Below are 16302 nucleotides of genomic sequence, written 5' to 3' on the forward strand. Positions count from 1 at the left end.
AAACTTGGTAGCACATCAGAAACGCTTGGGAAGCTGCAAAGGCCCCACCTCCAGTCACACATGCCAAGGATAAGATCTAGGAATCGGTATTTCCTAAAGCTCCCTGGGTCACTGTGACGTTCTATTGGGAACCTGTACAGAGAAAGGGATGTGGGTTTTAGAATCAGACTAGAGTTCAAACTCTACCTCTGCCTCTTACTTGCTATGTGACCCTGGGCAAACTACTTCTATTTCTGAACCTGTCCTGCTTATTTTAGACAATTATGTAAAGGTACTTATTGTTTTTCTTGCTTCTTGTTCTTCCTCCTGAATGTGCCTGAGGTCCATCCCTCCATCCACAAACCTGTGCCCTTCAGTAGGGGCAGAGCAACGGGTCGGAATAGCCCAACTCTTGGTACCCTGCGGGCAGGGACAGGAAGCCTCTGGCGGAGCCCCTCCCTCCCCCTCTGAAGCCCGTGTGAACACTGGAGGCTACATCCTGCAGAGCTGGGGTAAACTGTTCCATCTTGCAGGTTTGCGGGTGACAAAACAGAGGGGCTGGAAGCTGTGCTCCCTTCCCCGCTTTATGTGACACTGAAGCCCGCGTGGCTTCCCAGGAGCCCACGGAGCTCCATCTGCCAGTGTGAGGCTCGGGAGCCGTGAGTGGGCCTGCCGACACACTGCAGGTGCAAAGAGCAGGGCCCTGGCGAGGGTAGGGCAGGCGGAGGGCATAGGTCGGCACTACTGGGGCGCCAACCGGCACGACAGGAGGAAACTGCCCATGTTACTGGTGGTAAAGTCTACCCGGGGAAGGGACAGGGTAAAGCTCAGAGGGGCCAAATGCCACGAAGCCCGGGCAACTGAAGGAAAGTGAGGAGAGGCCTTGGGCAGACTCCAGGTGGTCAGAGTCCAGTATGTGTTGGCTCTGGGGTCCTTAGCTGATTGGCTGCAAGCTCCTCGAGGGCCGGGGCAGTCAGGAGAAAGCCCAGGGAGCCAGGTGGGGTCCACATGGGGCTCCACCTTCCCTCCTCTCACCCGAGGGCAGCCCTGGCAGGAAGCGGCTCCCAGACAAACCCGGCACACATGCCATGAGCTGTCTGCACTCAGTCTTTCCACACCTCCCCCCAGCTCCTACCGGGGTCTCGGTCAAGGCCCTGTTACAGGCACAGGAGGGTGAGAGTCGGCGAGCTGGGGAGGGGGCAAGCGAGAGGGGGCGCACACGCCGGCCTGCAGCCCGCCCCATCCCTCTCCCGGCAAGGGAAGGACTGAGAGGGAGGGAGGGGGAGAGGCGCCGACTGCCTCCCAGAGATAGAGGCTGGGGTCTCCTGGCGAATGAAGAGCACGGTAGACAGGTGGCCAGGCACCCCCAACCCCAAGGAGAGGCTTAGATGTTGAGAGTAACTCGGGGACCGGTGTTCGGGGACAGCCCCGGGTCCTGGCGGTATCGGCGAGGCCATGCCCTGCAGGTGTCGTGCGGTGGTGGGCAGGCGGGCACCCCGGAGTTCCCGAGGGCGGCCGGGCCCCCACCTCGCGCGGCCAGGAGACGCGGAGGGGCCGGTTCTATCAGCACCTGGAAGGGGTGGCCGGTCCCGGCGCCCTACCTGCTGGTGAGGGGTTGAGTGATCCGGTCCCCCCGCTGGACAGCTGGAAGCTGACCCTGCCTGGCACCTCCGCCCCAGAGGAGGCGCGTTCAGTGGCCGGTGCCAGGGAGTGACCCCCACTCGGTGCAGGTGCCAGGACGCCAGGGGGCATCCCGCGCGCGGAGCCAACGCCAGGACAGCCCAGCCCGCGCCGCCGGTGCCGGTGCCGGGAGACCTCCGCGCAGTGTCAGCTCCGAGTGGCGGAGGAACGCCTCCCGGTGCCAGGCGCGGGTCCGCCCGAAGCCGCGGTGCCCGCCCGATGCCCGCCCGATGCCGCGGCGCCCGCCCGCCCGCCCGCCCGCTCACCTGTGTCCGAAGAGCCGCAGCCCCGGGAAGCGCCGCTTGCTGAGGCGCCGCGGCGTCCTGTCCGGCTCGGGGCCGGCGTCGCGCTCGGAGCCGCTGGACGAGGCGGAGGCCGACTCGGAGCCGCTGCTCCCGGCCTCGGGGCTGCCGTCCCGCGGCTCCATCGGCCCTAGCCCCGGCCGGCGGCGGGCCCGCGGGAGACGTCCATGCCGGGCCGGCGGCCGGGGCTCAACACGCCGGCTCGGCGCCGCCCGCCCGGGCCATGGCGCGCGCCCGCTCTGCCCGCCCCGCGCCGCGCGCCCCCGCGCCCCACGCCCAGGTGCCCGGGAAGCGGCCGCCGCTCCAGGAAGTGCCGCCGGCCGGGGCCGCAGGACCCCGCATAGCTGGCCAGGCTGCTGCCTGCCCGCCGCCGGACACGCCCCCTCGGGTGCGCGGTGGCACCCGCCCGCGGCGCCCTCTGCTGGCCGCCGGCCGCTCAGCACACCTCCTGGCCTCCCAGAGGAGGTGGGGCCCAGGGGGCGTGGCGATCGAGTCCCCGCCCCCAAGCCCTTGCCGGGTCCGCCCGGATCCCACCGAATCTCCGGCCTGACACCGCCGTACGGAATGGACACCGCTCTCGCACACCCAGTGCCCGCTCACAGCCACTCACACAATCTCCACCCTTACCCCTTTGGCTTTCCCAAATCACACCCACGAGAATAAAAAGTCACACAGAACAAACATGCCTCTTACACGACTATGTTCACTGATTACGCTAACACTTCCCACCCCCGCCTCTTACCCTCAGAAATGTATACTTACACCAAAGTGACCCTTGCACACCACCCTAACAAAGAACGTACGCGTTTCTCATACAAATTCATCTTTCCACAGCTATTCAGTTGCTTCTAACCCTTTTACATACTTCTAACAAATAGCATTTCCCCAACACAATATCCAGCAAAACTTGTAGATCTCTTACATTACAGGAATCACCTGCACATCCATAAATACATACACATAAGGACCACACTCGTTCACCAACATACACAGCACATAGAACATGCACACCTTTCTCCTCTGCACAAACACCTACCAGGACAATGGCTACAAGTTGCCACTTGCCTCTTGCACACACATCACCCACCAGAAACAGACCTCTGAGACACACACAAGCACACCCCAAGGGCAGCAGAGGTTGTCCCTTCTAAAGGTGAGGAAAGCAATGGGAACCAGAGCCATTGCCTGTGGTGGACCAGCCAGCACACATGCCTGGGAATCAGCAGCCCTGCAGGGCTGACAAAGGGAGGCTAGGAAGCTGGAGAGCGTGGTCTTCTTCCTCCCGAGCCCTGCCACCCAGATGCCCACATCAGCTGCCCGCTGTTTCTGTTCACACTCCTCTCTGCAAAGCCACATCCTGTGTCACCTTCACTTTTACCCTCTCCTATGGGGTTCTAGCAGCCCGTTTTCCAGACTTAGGCAGCCACATATAGCCAATGCTGGGGGGCTGTGGCCTGTGGGAAATCCTGTGGTTTTGAGAAAGAGCCAGCACCCAGAACCTCAGAGTTTCCTTACAGTTTCTTTACAGTTTCCCGTGGGCCAGCAGCAGGTGCGAGGATGGCCAGGAGGGCAGTGAAATCCCCAAGTGGACCAAATGCTGTCCTTCTGGGGTGCATGGACCCTTTGAAGCTTTCCCAATGGTTCTGACACCTAGCTCTGAGGGAGGAGACCAGAGGCAGCTGAAGACCCCACTGAGTGTGCACAAGGCCTTTCAGCACACAATGCCCCATTCCTGTCGCAGCTCCTCTTCCCAGGTCCCCTACTGTTATTGCCTGTGAAGTCAGCCCTCCACCACACTGCCCCCCAGCAATTCAACATCAGACTTCCCCTCATCCTGCCAAGAACCCCTTTTGCTTTTTTTCCCTGAGTCTCTTCAGAGTTGTTGGACCTGCGGGTGGGGAACCCCACTTCTGCCACAATCCCCCATCCCAGATAAAAGATTCAGAGAGGGCTGGAGGTGCCCAATCCTGGGCCACCCTGAGTACCTACTGTGTCTGGGGCGTCTCGGCTGGGATCTGTGGCACGTCCCAGGAGCGGTAGCGCCACATCTGCCTCAGTGCCCCCAGGCGCTCCCCTTCTTCTGTCCCCAGCGCCTCCGCGGGGCCCAGAGCTGTAGCCTCATCGCAGCCTCCCTGGGTACTGTGGCCGGCCCACTACGCTCATCCTGCCGGCAACTCTCTTCCTCTTTTGGCACTTCCTGACCGGGGGCCCTGCGAGAGACCAGCTGACTGCCCCAGCCGAGGACCAGAGTCCTCTTAGGCGCCTGCCTTCCGCTGGCTGGGGCAGGAGGCTAGCTGGGAAGAGGAGCTGAACGGGAGAGCCAGAGGCAGGTGAGGACAAGCCCAGCCCAGCAGCCAGGAGACAGCCCAAGAGTCAGAGGCTGCTAGGCAGCCACCAGGCCTGCCCAGGCTGGGATCTGAACTTCAGCCTCAGGCTCAGCCTGGCCTTCCTCTCCACTTAACCGCTGATCTTCACCTCTTGGTCCTGCTGAGGCCTCCCACTTCATCACAACTACCGGGTGTGTTGGAGGGCGGTGCCCAGCCCACACTCAGCTCTCTCTCCTTAACGCCTTTGTGAGCATCACACCGTCTACCAAGGGTCAGGCACCTGGGACAATGCAGAGTAGAAAGAGGAACCAGAATGGAGCTAGAAGATGCGGACTCATGTCCTGTTTTTACCACTTACCAGCTGTGCGACCTGGGTCTGGCCAGAGAGGTTTACCTCTCTGAGTCACCTTAAACCTTTCTAGAATAAGGCAGGATGTAAACAGATGAACCGATGAATACATGTGTCAGGGAGCTTTTCTGAGCCTCAGTCTTCACATCTTTAAAATGGAAGGAGGGCAGTAGTAAGAACTGAACCCATGGCATTTTACGAGGATTAAATAAGCGGTGAAAGGGTTTAAATGAATTCATTCAATAAACATTTATTGAGTGCCTTCTATGCATCAGACACTGTGTCAGACAACATAGCACTGAGCAAAGAACCAGGGCTCTAACTCGAAGAGCTTAGATTCTAGTGGAACAAATAATCAATATATAACATCATGTCAGGCAATGGGATGTGCTTTGAGGAAAATGAAGCCAAAACGAAGGGGAAAGAGAATGACGATTGTGTGTGTGTGTGGGTGGGGGGGGGGGGGCGGGGGGTACTGCCACGTAGGTAGGGGGATTGGGAAAGCCTCTCTGAGGAGGTGACACTTGAGCACAGACCTGGATGAATCAAGAGCAAACCATGTGTCGGTCCAGGAAGACAGCATTCTAGGTGGAGGGACAGTAAGAGCAAAGGCCCTGAGGAAGGAATGTACCTGGTGTGTTTGAAGAATAGCAAAGAGGCCTCGCTGTGCTGGACTTTGAGGCCATCAGGAAGATTCCGTAAATACACAGCGAGGCATGCACTCACTCTTTGTTATCAGGGCTGTTTCTAGGATGGAAATTGTGTCTTCCTCTAGCACTCTCTGGTCACACTGCTCTATCATTAGTTGGTTTGTTTTTTTAGCTCCTATATATGTTTGTTACCCCAGGAAAGCTGTAAATTTCTCGAAGACAGAAGCAGTGTCGGTTCAGCTCAGTTCAATAAACATTTGCGCTCCAGAACCTACAGACACAGAAATGCACACGATGCCATCCCAGCCCTGAGAAACCTCTACCTGGTAATAGAACCACCTTTGTGTCCCTCATGACCGGAACACAATATTTCTCAATAAACATTTGTTTAACAAATCAAGCCATGCCATGAATAATTAGTACTCAGTAATGATACATCAATAGCTAATGTTCCTTCTCCACTTCTGTGCCAGAAACCTTTGGATCCTTGTAATGACCCTGTTGTTTTCCTTTTACAGACGGGGAAACTGAGGTACAGAATTGCTAAATTCATTTGTCAAAGATCACCCAACTGGTAACTGGTTAGAAATAAGACTCTGTGCCCTTAAATAAGACATCTAATTGCTCTTGTAGAGTTGGGGACACGGCCAGGTGATGCCCCTGCGGCGTGGCACCCCCTTTCCCAACAGCTCTCTCTTCCAGCCCGTCATCTCTGTATGCCATGGCTCATCAGAGACCTTGCCAGCCAGGCCAAGGACTATTCTAGAAGAAGGCTGTTGCAGGGCCCTGTGCTCCCTCCCAGGGATTCTGCAAGTAGCTTGAGCAGTTAAACAGAGGAAATGGGGCTGGGCTTGTTTTCCATCTCAGCTTCTGGCAGCTCTGGAGCGAGCAGCAGCGAGCAGGAAATGTGGCCCCGGAGGGGAAGCGGGCAGGCTGGAGGCTCTGAGAGGCGTGGCAGTCCTGACTGTGGGACCAGGGTCCTCTTGGGCTTGAATTCCTTGAAGCTGTCAATACCTTCCAGGTAGGGTGGGGAGGACAAGGCTGGAAGGGACAGGTGCACAGGGCTGGGGGGTATGCCCTTGGCAGTTCCTAGGACAACATGTGCCAGCACTGGGGCGCTGGGGACCCCTCAGAATCCATCCAGATACGCACAGGAAGAGAATCTGGGTAAGAAAATTATTCTGGGCTTTGTCGAGGCCCCAGAGGGTGAGGTGTTCTACTTCTGTGACCTGGATGGTTAAGTGGGAGCTGGGGAAAAGAAATGTACTAGGGCACAAACACTCAACCCACGACCTGGACAGCCTCTGCTCTCAAAACCCGCCAAGCCAGCCTCCTTGGCCTGACCTTCGGGGCTCCTTATGTTCTGGTTCCTTTTTTTTTTTTTTTTCCTTTTTGTCCAGGCTTTCCCTGTGGAGATTTTTCTCTCAGTTCACACCATGCTGGTGCCTACCTCACAGTAGGTGCTCAATAAACATTTCTTCCCTCTTTTTCACACTTCCTTTAACCTGCCACCTTCACCCCTGCTATTCCATTCTGCCTATGCTGCTCTCTTTGCCTTTTCTGCCCATAATGTTTGGCCAATCAAAATATCCATCTTTCAAAACCCCAGCCCAAGCAGCAAAAGTGAAAGGTGAGAAGATGCCCAGATCAGAGCCCATTGGTTCAAACTCCAGCCCTTGCTGTGTGACTCTGGGCAAGTCACTTAGCATCTCCGGGTTGGATGATGAACCAGATGTTACTTAAGATCCCATTTAATTCTGACAGTTTTATTTGAATCACCTTCCTTGATCTGCAGGTTTTCACTCACTCATTTGTTTGACAATATTTTATAAATACCTACTAAGCATCAAATGCTGCTGCAGAGCCAGCACTCCCACCCCACTGATTTATCTCTGACACTCATGTTTGTTCCCAACAATATTTTCTATATCGTGACCTTTTGTGGACATTAGTCTTGTCTCCTTACAGGATTCTTGAACCTTATGTTGTTCCTAGCTCTGTACTGGAGGCAAGTATGTGCTCAACGACTTCCTATGGAAGTTGAAATGAGCTGAATACAGGTATCCAACAAGCTGAGCAGAGGGAGAGGGATTGGCTTCTTGTTTGCACGAGTGACTGTGGTGAGACATGGGGGAGTTTTTTCATCTAAGTCCCTCCCCAGCAGCTAAGCCTGTGATCCAAGGATCTGCTAAAGCCCTTGGAAGCAATCCCAAGCCCAAAGAGCACCTGCTGCTCACCAGCCCTGCCCACGCACTGGGCCTCTATCCCCCCACAGAAGAGACAGAGGTACCTGAGTGGTACTGCAGGTGCTATGAGCTCGTGACAGATGGGAATTGGATTAGGCTTCTTCTGCACAGCCTCATGAAAGTCATACGCAGGAGGAAATCTGGAGGAGGGGCCTGGGACCCTCTCCCCCTGGGGCAAGAGAGCTATGGGAGTTCAGCAGTAGAAGATGGGCCCTCCAATAACCATGATCTCTCTTGGAACTTGTCCTTTGGCACCTCCCAAATCCCCAGGCTGGAAGTGAGAGGAATCTGGGGGGCTTTCCCCTCACACTGGCTCATCTGCCCTAAAGGGCTTCCTCTGACCCCATCCTGGTCCATAGCACCAAACCAACCCCCCAGGACAGAATCAGCTGGCCTCCTGCCTTCCAAACCTCCCACCCCCAGCTGTTGGCTACCAAACCCTGACTGCATGCAGAACCACCTTTCAGCTGCCATGCCCTGTGTCCCATTATCCCTCCCAGGAATATGTGCACTTAGTGCAGAGGCAAAAGGAAAGCTCATTAAGGATGCAAGTCCAAACCCTTGAAAGCCTGACAGAGGAGTGAAATCCATTTGAGTGTGGATCCTGGCTCTCCCAGTTACTGGCTGTGTGACCTTAGCCCATTACATAACAGCTCTGAGGCTTAGTTTCTCATCTGTAAGATGCTGTTCAGGGGCCCTCAGGTCCGCACCTATGTATGCACTCTGCTTAGTCTTTCTTCCCCAAGCATCTGCAGGCCACGGGCATCTGTAGGTCAAGCACAGCGGAGCCCAGCGGAAACCATGTTTAGTCCCAGTGCCTTCCCACACCTCTCTGTGTGTCTTTGAAGAGAGGTCTTCCTCTGCCTGTGCTAACCCTCGTCTTTGGGAACTGGACCCTTGACAGGCTCCTCTGAGTGCTCTCTGTTAGGTTAGGTGGCTCAGGAGGCGGCGTCAGAAAGAGTGGAGTGAATCAGAAAAGGAAAGAAAAGAAAAAGGTTTATTTCTGCGTCCCCGGGAGACCCACGTACCCCCAAAGACAGGGCAGGTGGATTCACGCCAACGGGGGGGGGGGGGGGGCGCTTTTTTTATACTGCGGTTGGGTGGGGGGCGGGGACATGAACTGAGGTATTCAGCTGTGGAAGTTTCAGCTGCAGGCGGTCAGCAAGGTATTCAGGAAGGAGTCGGTATCTGTGTGGGGGTCGGGGAGAAGCCAGTATCTGTGTCTGCATGCTGCTGATCTGTTAGAAATGCCAGGAGAGTCCATTATCTCATCACACGTCTGCATGTATCCGATCCTGGGCTCTCTCCGACCTAACACTCTCCTCTGAAATTGTACAAACTAAGGCAAAAATAAGACTTCAACCCAGGCTTCCGGCTGCCTGGCCTAAGGGCCGCGCTCTCAGCAGCACATCAGAGAACCTGTCCAAATGCCTTTGCTTGAGCTGTTCGAACGCCTTTGGTCCTCCCAGCTGCCCTCCACATGCCCAGATGGCTTGTGCCTGCCCTTGTGTGGGTGATGGGGAGCATGCACTGCTCGGAGACACATAGGATAGGATAAGACCTTCTCTGGGGTCCCAATCCCTGCACTGCTGCCTTCAGGACGAGCCTGGCTGCACTCCTAGCCACTGCCCTCCTTGGCCTTTGACTCACTTGTCAGCAAGAACCTCAGGTCCCAGTGGGGAAGAAGGAGTTCCGGACTAGGCCCGGGCCCTGCCCTTCCCAAAGGAAGGAAAATGGATAGACCCTCAGCTTCCGGCTTCCTCTGGCGGAGGGCCCCCTCCTCCCGCTCCACCTCAGCTCTCGCCCGGTTTTTGCATTTTTAATCCAGGACAGAATGTGATCTCTTGAAGCTCCTTTCTTTATCCTGTTGCTATTTAAATTACAAATCGGCCCCATCTCCCTGTCACTCTTGGGTTATTTTTAGCTTCTGGTAAATAGCAGCAGGGAAAGTTGGATCAGGTGCCCCTCCCTGGAGGAGCTGGGTACCCAATGCAGCATGCCTGCAGCAGGGGGCACTCTCCCCTGCCAGTTGTCACCCCCAGTTGCGTCCCCCCCAGCTCCTCCGTGGGGGTGGAGGAGACAGGGAGAGGACGGAAGGCATGCACACAGGCTCCGTCCCTGCTCTTAGGCTCTGTTAAGCTCTGCCACCCCACCTGTCATCACTCAGGGCCACTCTCCTTCAGGGGCCTTCCTGCACCCCCCAGACCCACAGGAGGTCCATCTCTGGGGGAGGAGGGAGATGCAAACGATTTTGTAACTTGGGTCCCAGCCCTGCTATGAGTCAGGAGTTTTACATCACTTATCTTCCTAATCTCCGCAGCCACCCTTTGTCCAGGTATTAGTGTCCCGGTTTTCCATACGAGGAAACAGGGTCAAAGGTAAAAGTGGCTTAATCAGCGAGGAAGGGCAGGGCTGGAATTTGAACCCAGATCTCTCTGACCTTTAAGGCTGCAAGCACGTGTACTGCACTTTCTCTCTCAGTAAAATGCATGTCCTTTGCCTAACGCCCAGATTGAGTCTCAACACCCACTATCTTTCCCGTGGATTTTTCCTGTTCCCTCTACTGGATCAGAAGTTGACAAACTATGCCCCATGGACCACATCCAGCCTGCTGCCTGTTTTTGTAGGGCCGTGAGCTAATTTGTACAATTGTAAATGGTTGGAAAACAGCAAAAGGATAACATTTGCTACAGTGGCAGAGATATGAAATTTGAAGTTCAGTGTCTATAAATAAAGTCTTGCTGGAACCCAGCCATGCTCCTTCATTTAAGTATTGTCCATGGCTGCTTAAGCGTGTCGCCTACACTGGCAGAGCAGAGTGACAGGGAGTTGTATCACCTGCAAAGCCTAAAATATTTACTGTCTGGCCCTGTCCTCAAGGGAAGGGACCATGTCCCATACTTCCATGTCAGACAGTGCCTGGCCCAGGGAGAATTCCAGACCGAGGTGCTGGTCCTCCTTCCAGGTCCTGCTGGGGCCACAATCGCATCCAGCACCGGGAAGCCCCCTGCCAGCCACACCCCAATTTTTCAGCTCACATTTTACCCTTTCTCTTGCCTCAGCTTCTTCACAGGTGAAACTGGCGGTTTTACAAATCTGCTTGATTATCAGAATTACCCGGGAGAGGTTTTTAAAGTCGAGATGCCCAGGCCCAACCCTAGACTACCTATATCAGGATCTGCAGGGATGGGGCTTTAGAAATTATTTGAAAAGAAATTCCCCAGGTGATCTGGTTTGGGAACCACTGGGCTTAGCTCCAGAGGTCCAAGCTCTGCATCTTCTGACTGGTCCTCTCAGACCAAACTCAGTGTTCCTGGCACCCCTCTGGCTTTTTCCAGGCTGGACACCACTCTCCAATGGACTCTTGAGCCCAACCCTGATACTTTAAATATATTCTTATTGATTTTTAGAGAGAGAGGAAGGGAGGGGGAAGGAGAGAGGAACATCAATTGGCTGTCTCCTGCACGCCCCCTACTGGGGATTGAGCCCGTAACCAGAGCAAGTGCCCTGACCGGAAATTGAACTAGCGACCTCTTGGTTCATGGGGTGACGCTCAACCACCGAGCCACACCGGCAGGGCAAACCAACCCTGATACTTTAGAACTTCCTCAAATGTATGGGAGATACTTTTCCTCACACCCAGATGCGGATGTAAGATGCTCCCCACGCCCCTCCCCTGCAAGAGTTTCTACTGGCACAAATCTTTCCATCCACATAAAGCAGCTGCCAGGGGTGGGGGCGAAGAAAACCTGTTTTCCAGAAACCCCCACATCCCTAAAAGCGTCTACTCCAAGCCCCCGTCCTCACCTACGTCCTCACCTACGTCAGAGGCAGCCAGGCCTCAATTCTGCTTCCGCTTCCACCCCTCGCCGCCCTCAGATTTTTTTGCCCCCGCATTTCTGTCCAAGAGCCTTTTCTCTCTGTGAAGGGCTTTCAACTGCTTTTCTTAGCAACTCACAGCGGGGTGGAGGTTCCACTGTGAGCCAGAGCAGCATGGAACTGTGGCAAGCGGAGGATGTGAAGAGGGCTACTGTGGGCCTACGCTCTTGCCAGCCCTGGGCGGCCTGTGCGAGGCAGAGCTTGCATCCGTCATCAGGCCACTCAGAGCGCAGCCTCATGGGAGGGCTTAGCCAGAAAGCACAGTTCGTTCCCTGGGCCTGAAGGGTTTTGACAGCTCAGAGCTGCTGTCTCCTTCACAGGGCTTCTTCTGCCCTCTCCCCAGGGGCTTCTCTTTGCCTTGATGCCTTGCCTGGCTCTGGTCCTAAGACTGGGCTCCCAGCCTAACCCTGGTGTGAAGATCATGCCTTCCTGATCTGTCCCGGGGTGACGGCTGGAGCCTGTCCTGGAGCCTATCTTCTGCAGACCTCACACAGGTGACTCAGAGGTCTCTGGATCCCTGTACAGCCACAGAGGAGTCACAGCTGGTTACCCTGCCTTCTTAGTGATTAGAGGCTCAAATCTGGGCTGTGGAAGGGCCTTTATTCAGGAAGCAACCACCCTGAGAGAATCCCAGCCCTTGCAGCTGCTTCCCTATGTGTGTGTGTGTGTGTGTGTGTGTGTGTGGTCTCTTGGCTCTTTAATTTTTCTTTGCTGCCTATCCTCTAAGCCTCTACCCCACTCTGGCCTCCTTTCCAGCTGTAGATGCTGTATGTCCCTGACCCACAAGCAAGGAAAATCCTGGAATCCCTCCCTTATGTTACAGGTGAAGAACTGAGGCCCAGGGAGATATTGTCTAGCTCAAGGACACACAGTAAGTCGCTGGCAGAAATGAGAATTCAAGCCAGGTCCCCTGACGCCCAGACTAATATTTCTTCCAGGATTCTCCATTCTCTGCCCTGCTCCCTGGCAGTCACCTCTGTACTCTCTCCACCCCCAGGGAACTTTCAGGGGATCTTCTATCTGCAGCCAGAAGGCACTCGCAGATAACGCCCTCCTCTCAGCATGGTGTTCTGGGAGGACTTGGTAATGGAGCTCAATGGGCCTCTGACTCCTTATGTGCCTCCCAAAGTGAAGGTAGGGCCCAGGGAAACAAACCCATTTCCCATTTCTTCTGTGCAACTCACTTCATGATGGTGAAGTCCCCTCCCCTGCCCTCCCATCCTCTCCCAAGTGATGGAAGCTTGAGGGCTGCAGAGCCATTAAGAATATTGGGGCCTTTCAATCTCCCAGGGTTGGGCTGGTTTTATGAAACATCTTCCCAGAAACCCCAGGGAGAAGCCAGGCAGCCTCAGACACACCCCGAGTCCGTATGGCTGTAAACAGACGGGAAAGTTGTCCTCTCTAACCAGGCTGATGGCTTCAAGGACGGCAAGTGCCTCAGTGTCCCTGCTGGACCCTCCAGGGAGGTCACTCTGGGCCAGGAACTATACAGGGGCAGCAAGTCCGAGTTGAGGCTGTGGTCTGAGAGAGGAGGAGGAAGGCAAGGGCTGCCTCTGCCCTGCCTCCACCCCCTCCATAGGTCCTCTCCCTACAGAACGCACTGAACTACCCTGTTTGAGGGGCAGCCCAGCCCAGCTGATTCCTCCAGGGAAGCCCTGGGCAGAGGGGGCCAGGACCAGAGAGCAGTGTCAGGTGGGGTGTGAGATTCCTCTGTCACAGAGGATGCCAATGAGGGTCGCTGGGTCCAGGAGGGGGTCCTTCCCCATGCCCGGGCAGCAGGGTGCTAGCCGTGGTGGCAAGGAGCATCTTGGTCCCTTCCACAAGGCCCTGCCCAGCACAGAGTCAGCACAGAGGGAAGCCCAGGCAAGAACTACGGGATGAATAAGGTCCCTCTCCCCCGAGGAGGGCAGGGCGTGTCTCCCAGCTCTCCCCAGCGGTCGGAGGTTGGTAAGGACCATGTCTTGGTCGTGGCTCCCCTCACTGTCCAGGACGGTGCCTGGCATCAGTACGGCACAGCTGGCATCAGCAACCCACCTTGAATGCCTAGGGCTTTCAGGGTTCATCTAGAGAAGGGGTCCCAGAGGCTCCCCTCTCCCCTGCCCCCGGAGGGCAGAGACTCCTAGCGAGTCTTTTCAGTTCTCAGCATCAGGCAAGCAGCTGGCGCACAAGGCATGGCGACTTCAAGGGGGTGGTCCCGGGCCCGCGCTCCCCCGACCCCCGCTCTCCTTACCTGTAAGACACCTGCTTCCGTAGGTGCATCTGGCAGAACTGCTCCTCCACCGGCGGCCCAGGGGCCAGGCCCCGGGGGCCCTCATGCCAGGGCTGCGAGACCTCGGCCTCCTCCCCCCGCCGGCAGCGCCGCCGCACCACCTCCGCCTCCGCGGCCCGGCCGCCGCTCGCCCCGTCCCCGCGGGGCCCTCCGCCGCCCGGCCCCTCGGCCATCCCGCGGCCGCCTCTTCCCGCGGCCCCGGCGGCCTTCGGGGTCCCTGCTCAAGTTCAGTCTCCCCCGCGGCTGGGCCCGGGGGCGCGAGGCGGGAGGGCGGGGGCGCGGGTCCCTCGCGTCCCTCTCGACGCCGGGCTCGGACGCCGGAGCCGCGAGCTGCCGAGCGCTGCGCCCGGGAGCGGCGGCGGGGCTCCTCCTGCGCCCGCGGGGGTGTGTGTGGGGTTTGTCCTCGGTGGGTGTCGGGGTGCCGAGTCGTGCGCGCTGGGGCGCCCCCCGGACGGCTGAGCCGGAGCCTGGGAGGAGCGGGAGCCCGGGCGCCGCGGAGCCGGGGCGGCGAGCGCGCTCCTGCAGCCGCCACCGCGGCCACGCACCGGGTGTCACCTTAGAGGCCCCGCGGGCCCCGGGTCCGGGCCGGGAGGCGCCGCTCCGCCCAGCCCGCCGGGCTCGGGGCGCGGAAGGAGCGAGCCGGCCCAGCGGCGGTGGGTGCCGACACCGAGGCCAGGGGTGCGGGGCGCCCGCCAGACCCACTCCTGTCCCCCCCCCGCCCCCCCGGATTCCGCTGCCTGGCAGCTGCCAATCACTCCCGCCCGTCACTCCGCGGCGGCGGCGGCCACCCCCCCACTCGCATCCCGCGCTTTCCGGCCGGGCATTCGCCGCTGCAGCGGGCAGGTGGAGAGGCCGGGGGCGGTGCAGAAGCCGGCTTAACCCCCTCTGCGCCACGGGAATTTAGGGGCCCAGTTAGATGTGGGGAAGGGGCAGAGCAAGGGGACACACGCGGGGATGGATCGGATGGCCGGCCACACTGGCTTTAGGCCTCGCGCTCCTTCTTTCTGAAGTTGACCTTTGAACTAGCATCTCCTCTCCCCCTGCAGTGTTTAATGCCCCCCCCCCCCCACCTTGCCTCTGCTTTAGCTCTGCATTCAAGGCCTGCCTTGATCTTCCCACCCCCTGTCCTCTGCTTCCATCCAGTTCCTTCCAACTCGTCTGTGCTCCTTATTCTGGGAACGGGCATCAGGCCTTTACAGCGTGGTTCAGGCTGCCCCTCCATCCGAGATCTCCTTCTATCGATGTACTTCAAATTCTGAGGGTCTGCTTCCACACCTCCTCCTCCAGGAAGTCTCCCTGAATGGCTCTTGCTGAATCCTCCTCCCAGCCCCCATTGTCTTCTGCACCTGGTGTTTAGTCTAGTTCAGCGGTTCTCAACCTGTGGGTCGCGACCCCTTTGGGGGTCGAACCACCCTTTCACAGGGGTCGCCTAAGACCATCGGAAAAACACATATATAATTACATATTGTTTTTGTGATTACTCACTATGCTTTAATTATGTGCATTTTGTAACAATGAAAATACATCCTGCATATCAGATATTTCCATTACGACTCAGTAGCAAAATTACAGTTATGAAGTAGCAACGAAAATCATTTTATGGTTGGGGGTCACCACAACATGAGGAGCTGTACTAAAGGGTCGCGGCATGAGGAAGGTTGAGAACCACTGCTCTAGTTTGTATCTTCCCTTTCCCCATTGACTGTGAGCCCAGGAAGGTGGTCGGGGCCAGATGAACGAAGGTGGAGAATGGGCTACGTAGGAGGAAAGCGGTGCTGCTCAGGGCTCCTCCAACTCTCACCAGCTCTACGATGGCTGTCCTGCTCCGTGCCATTGCCTGGAGTCTGTGCCCTTCTCTATCCCACCCATGGACAGTCTACCCATCGTCAAGGCCCACCTCAAGTGCCACATCCTCCATGACCCTCTCCCTGAAACTCCACTGCAGATACTGCCTCCCTCCTTCAGCCCCATAACTATTTCCTGGGCCCCTCTCCGGGCACCCCCTTCACACTCTGACAATAACTAACATCTCATTTGATTCTCACCACGAGCCCAGTCGTGGGTGTTATCTCTTCTCCTGTGCTACAGATGAGGACACTGGGGTGTCATTCAAGTGATTTATTTGCTCAAGGTGGCTCAGGCAGTGGATGGTGGAGCCAGGATTTAAAGCCGGGTCTTCTGGCCCCAGAACTCATACCCTTCTCCACCTCCCCATGAATTTGCCTGTTTCCCTCATCTGTGAACTCCCAAAGGGCAGGAAGATGCCTGCGTTGGCTTTGCCTCCCACCTGCTCCGGGCCCAGCAATCCCGCTGTGGGTGAATGGGATAAATGGAATTGCATTAAACTTCTCAGCCATGGGGGAGTTTCTTCCCTAATGCCAAGTCTAAAGAAGCCCTGAGGGGCAGGGGGGTGGAGGGGGGGCAGGGCACTCCGGTGCTGCGCCTTCGGGTTGCTGCCCTTGGGATCGCCCTTGGGATTGCTAATTTCCAATCAGCCTGGTCCTGCGTCGCCTTCTACACCATGAATTATGGTACTGCTGGCTGGGTTTAACATTCCCTCACCAGCTGCCTAGCTGCTGGGTTTCCAGGTTGGTGTTTTGTTCAGTTCTTTCCTGCTGAGC

The 16302-nt window shown here is 57.0% G+C and overlaps 1 protein-coding gene across 9 annotated transcripts in view; it reads right to left on the reverse strand.

Annotated features, from left to right (window-relative positions):
- DGKZ (diacylglycerol kinase zeta) overlaps positions 1-13869 on the reverse strand; it is a 41180-nt gene extending 27311 nt beyond the window's left edge. For 3 of the 9 annotated variants that reach the window (XM_036326064.1, XM_036326063.1, XM_036326062.1), the window contains exon 1: positions 3951-4119. In XM_036326064.1, the coding sequence (XP_036181957.1) occupies positions 3951-4009 (59 nt within the window). In that variant the 5' untranslated portion in view covers positions 4010-4119. Of the gene's footprint in view, positions 1-1925; positions 2217-3950; positions 4120-13642 lie in introns of those variants that run through there. The other 6 variants (XM_036326061.1, XM_036326060.1, XM_036326058.1 and 3 more) reach the window with 3 other exon arrangements.
- Positions 13870-16302: the final 2433 nt, after the last annotated feature.

The sequence above is a fragment of the Myotis myotis genome, unplaced genomic scaffold (genome assembly GCF_014108235.1).
Source record: "Myotis myotis isolate mMyoMyo1 unplaced genomic scaffold, mMyoMyo1.p scaffold_m19_p_10, whole genome shotgun sequence".
NCBI lineage: Eukaryota > Metazoa > Chordata > Mammalia > Chiroptera > Vespertilionidae > Myotis > Myotis myotis.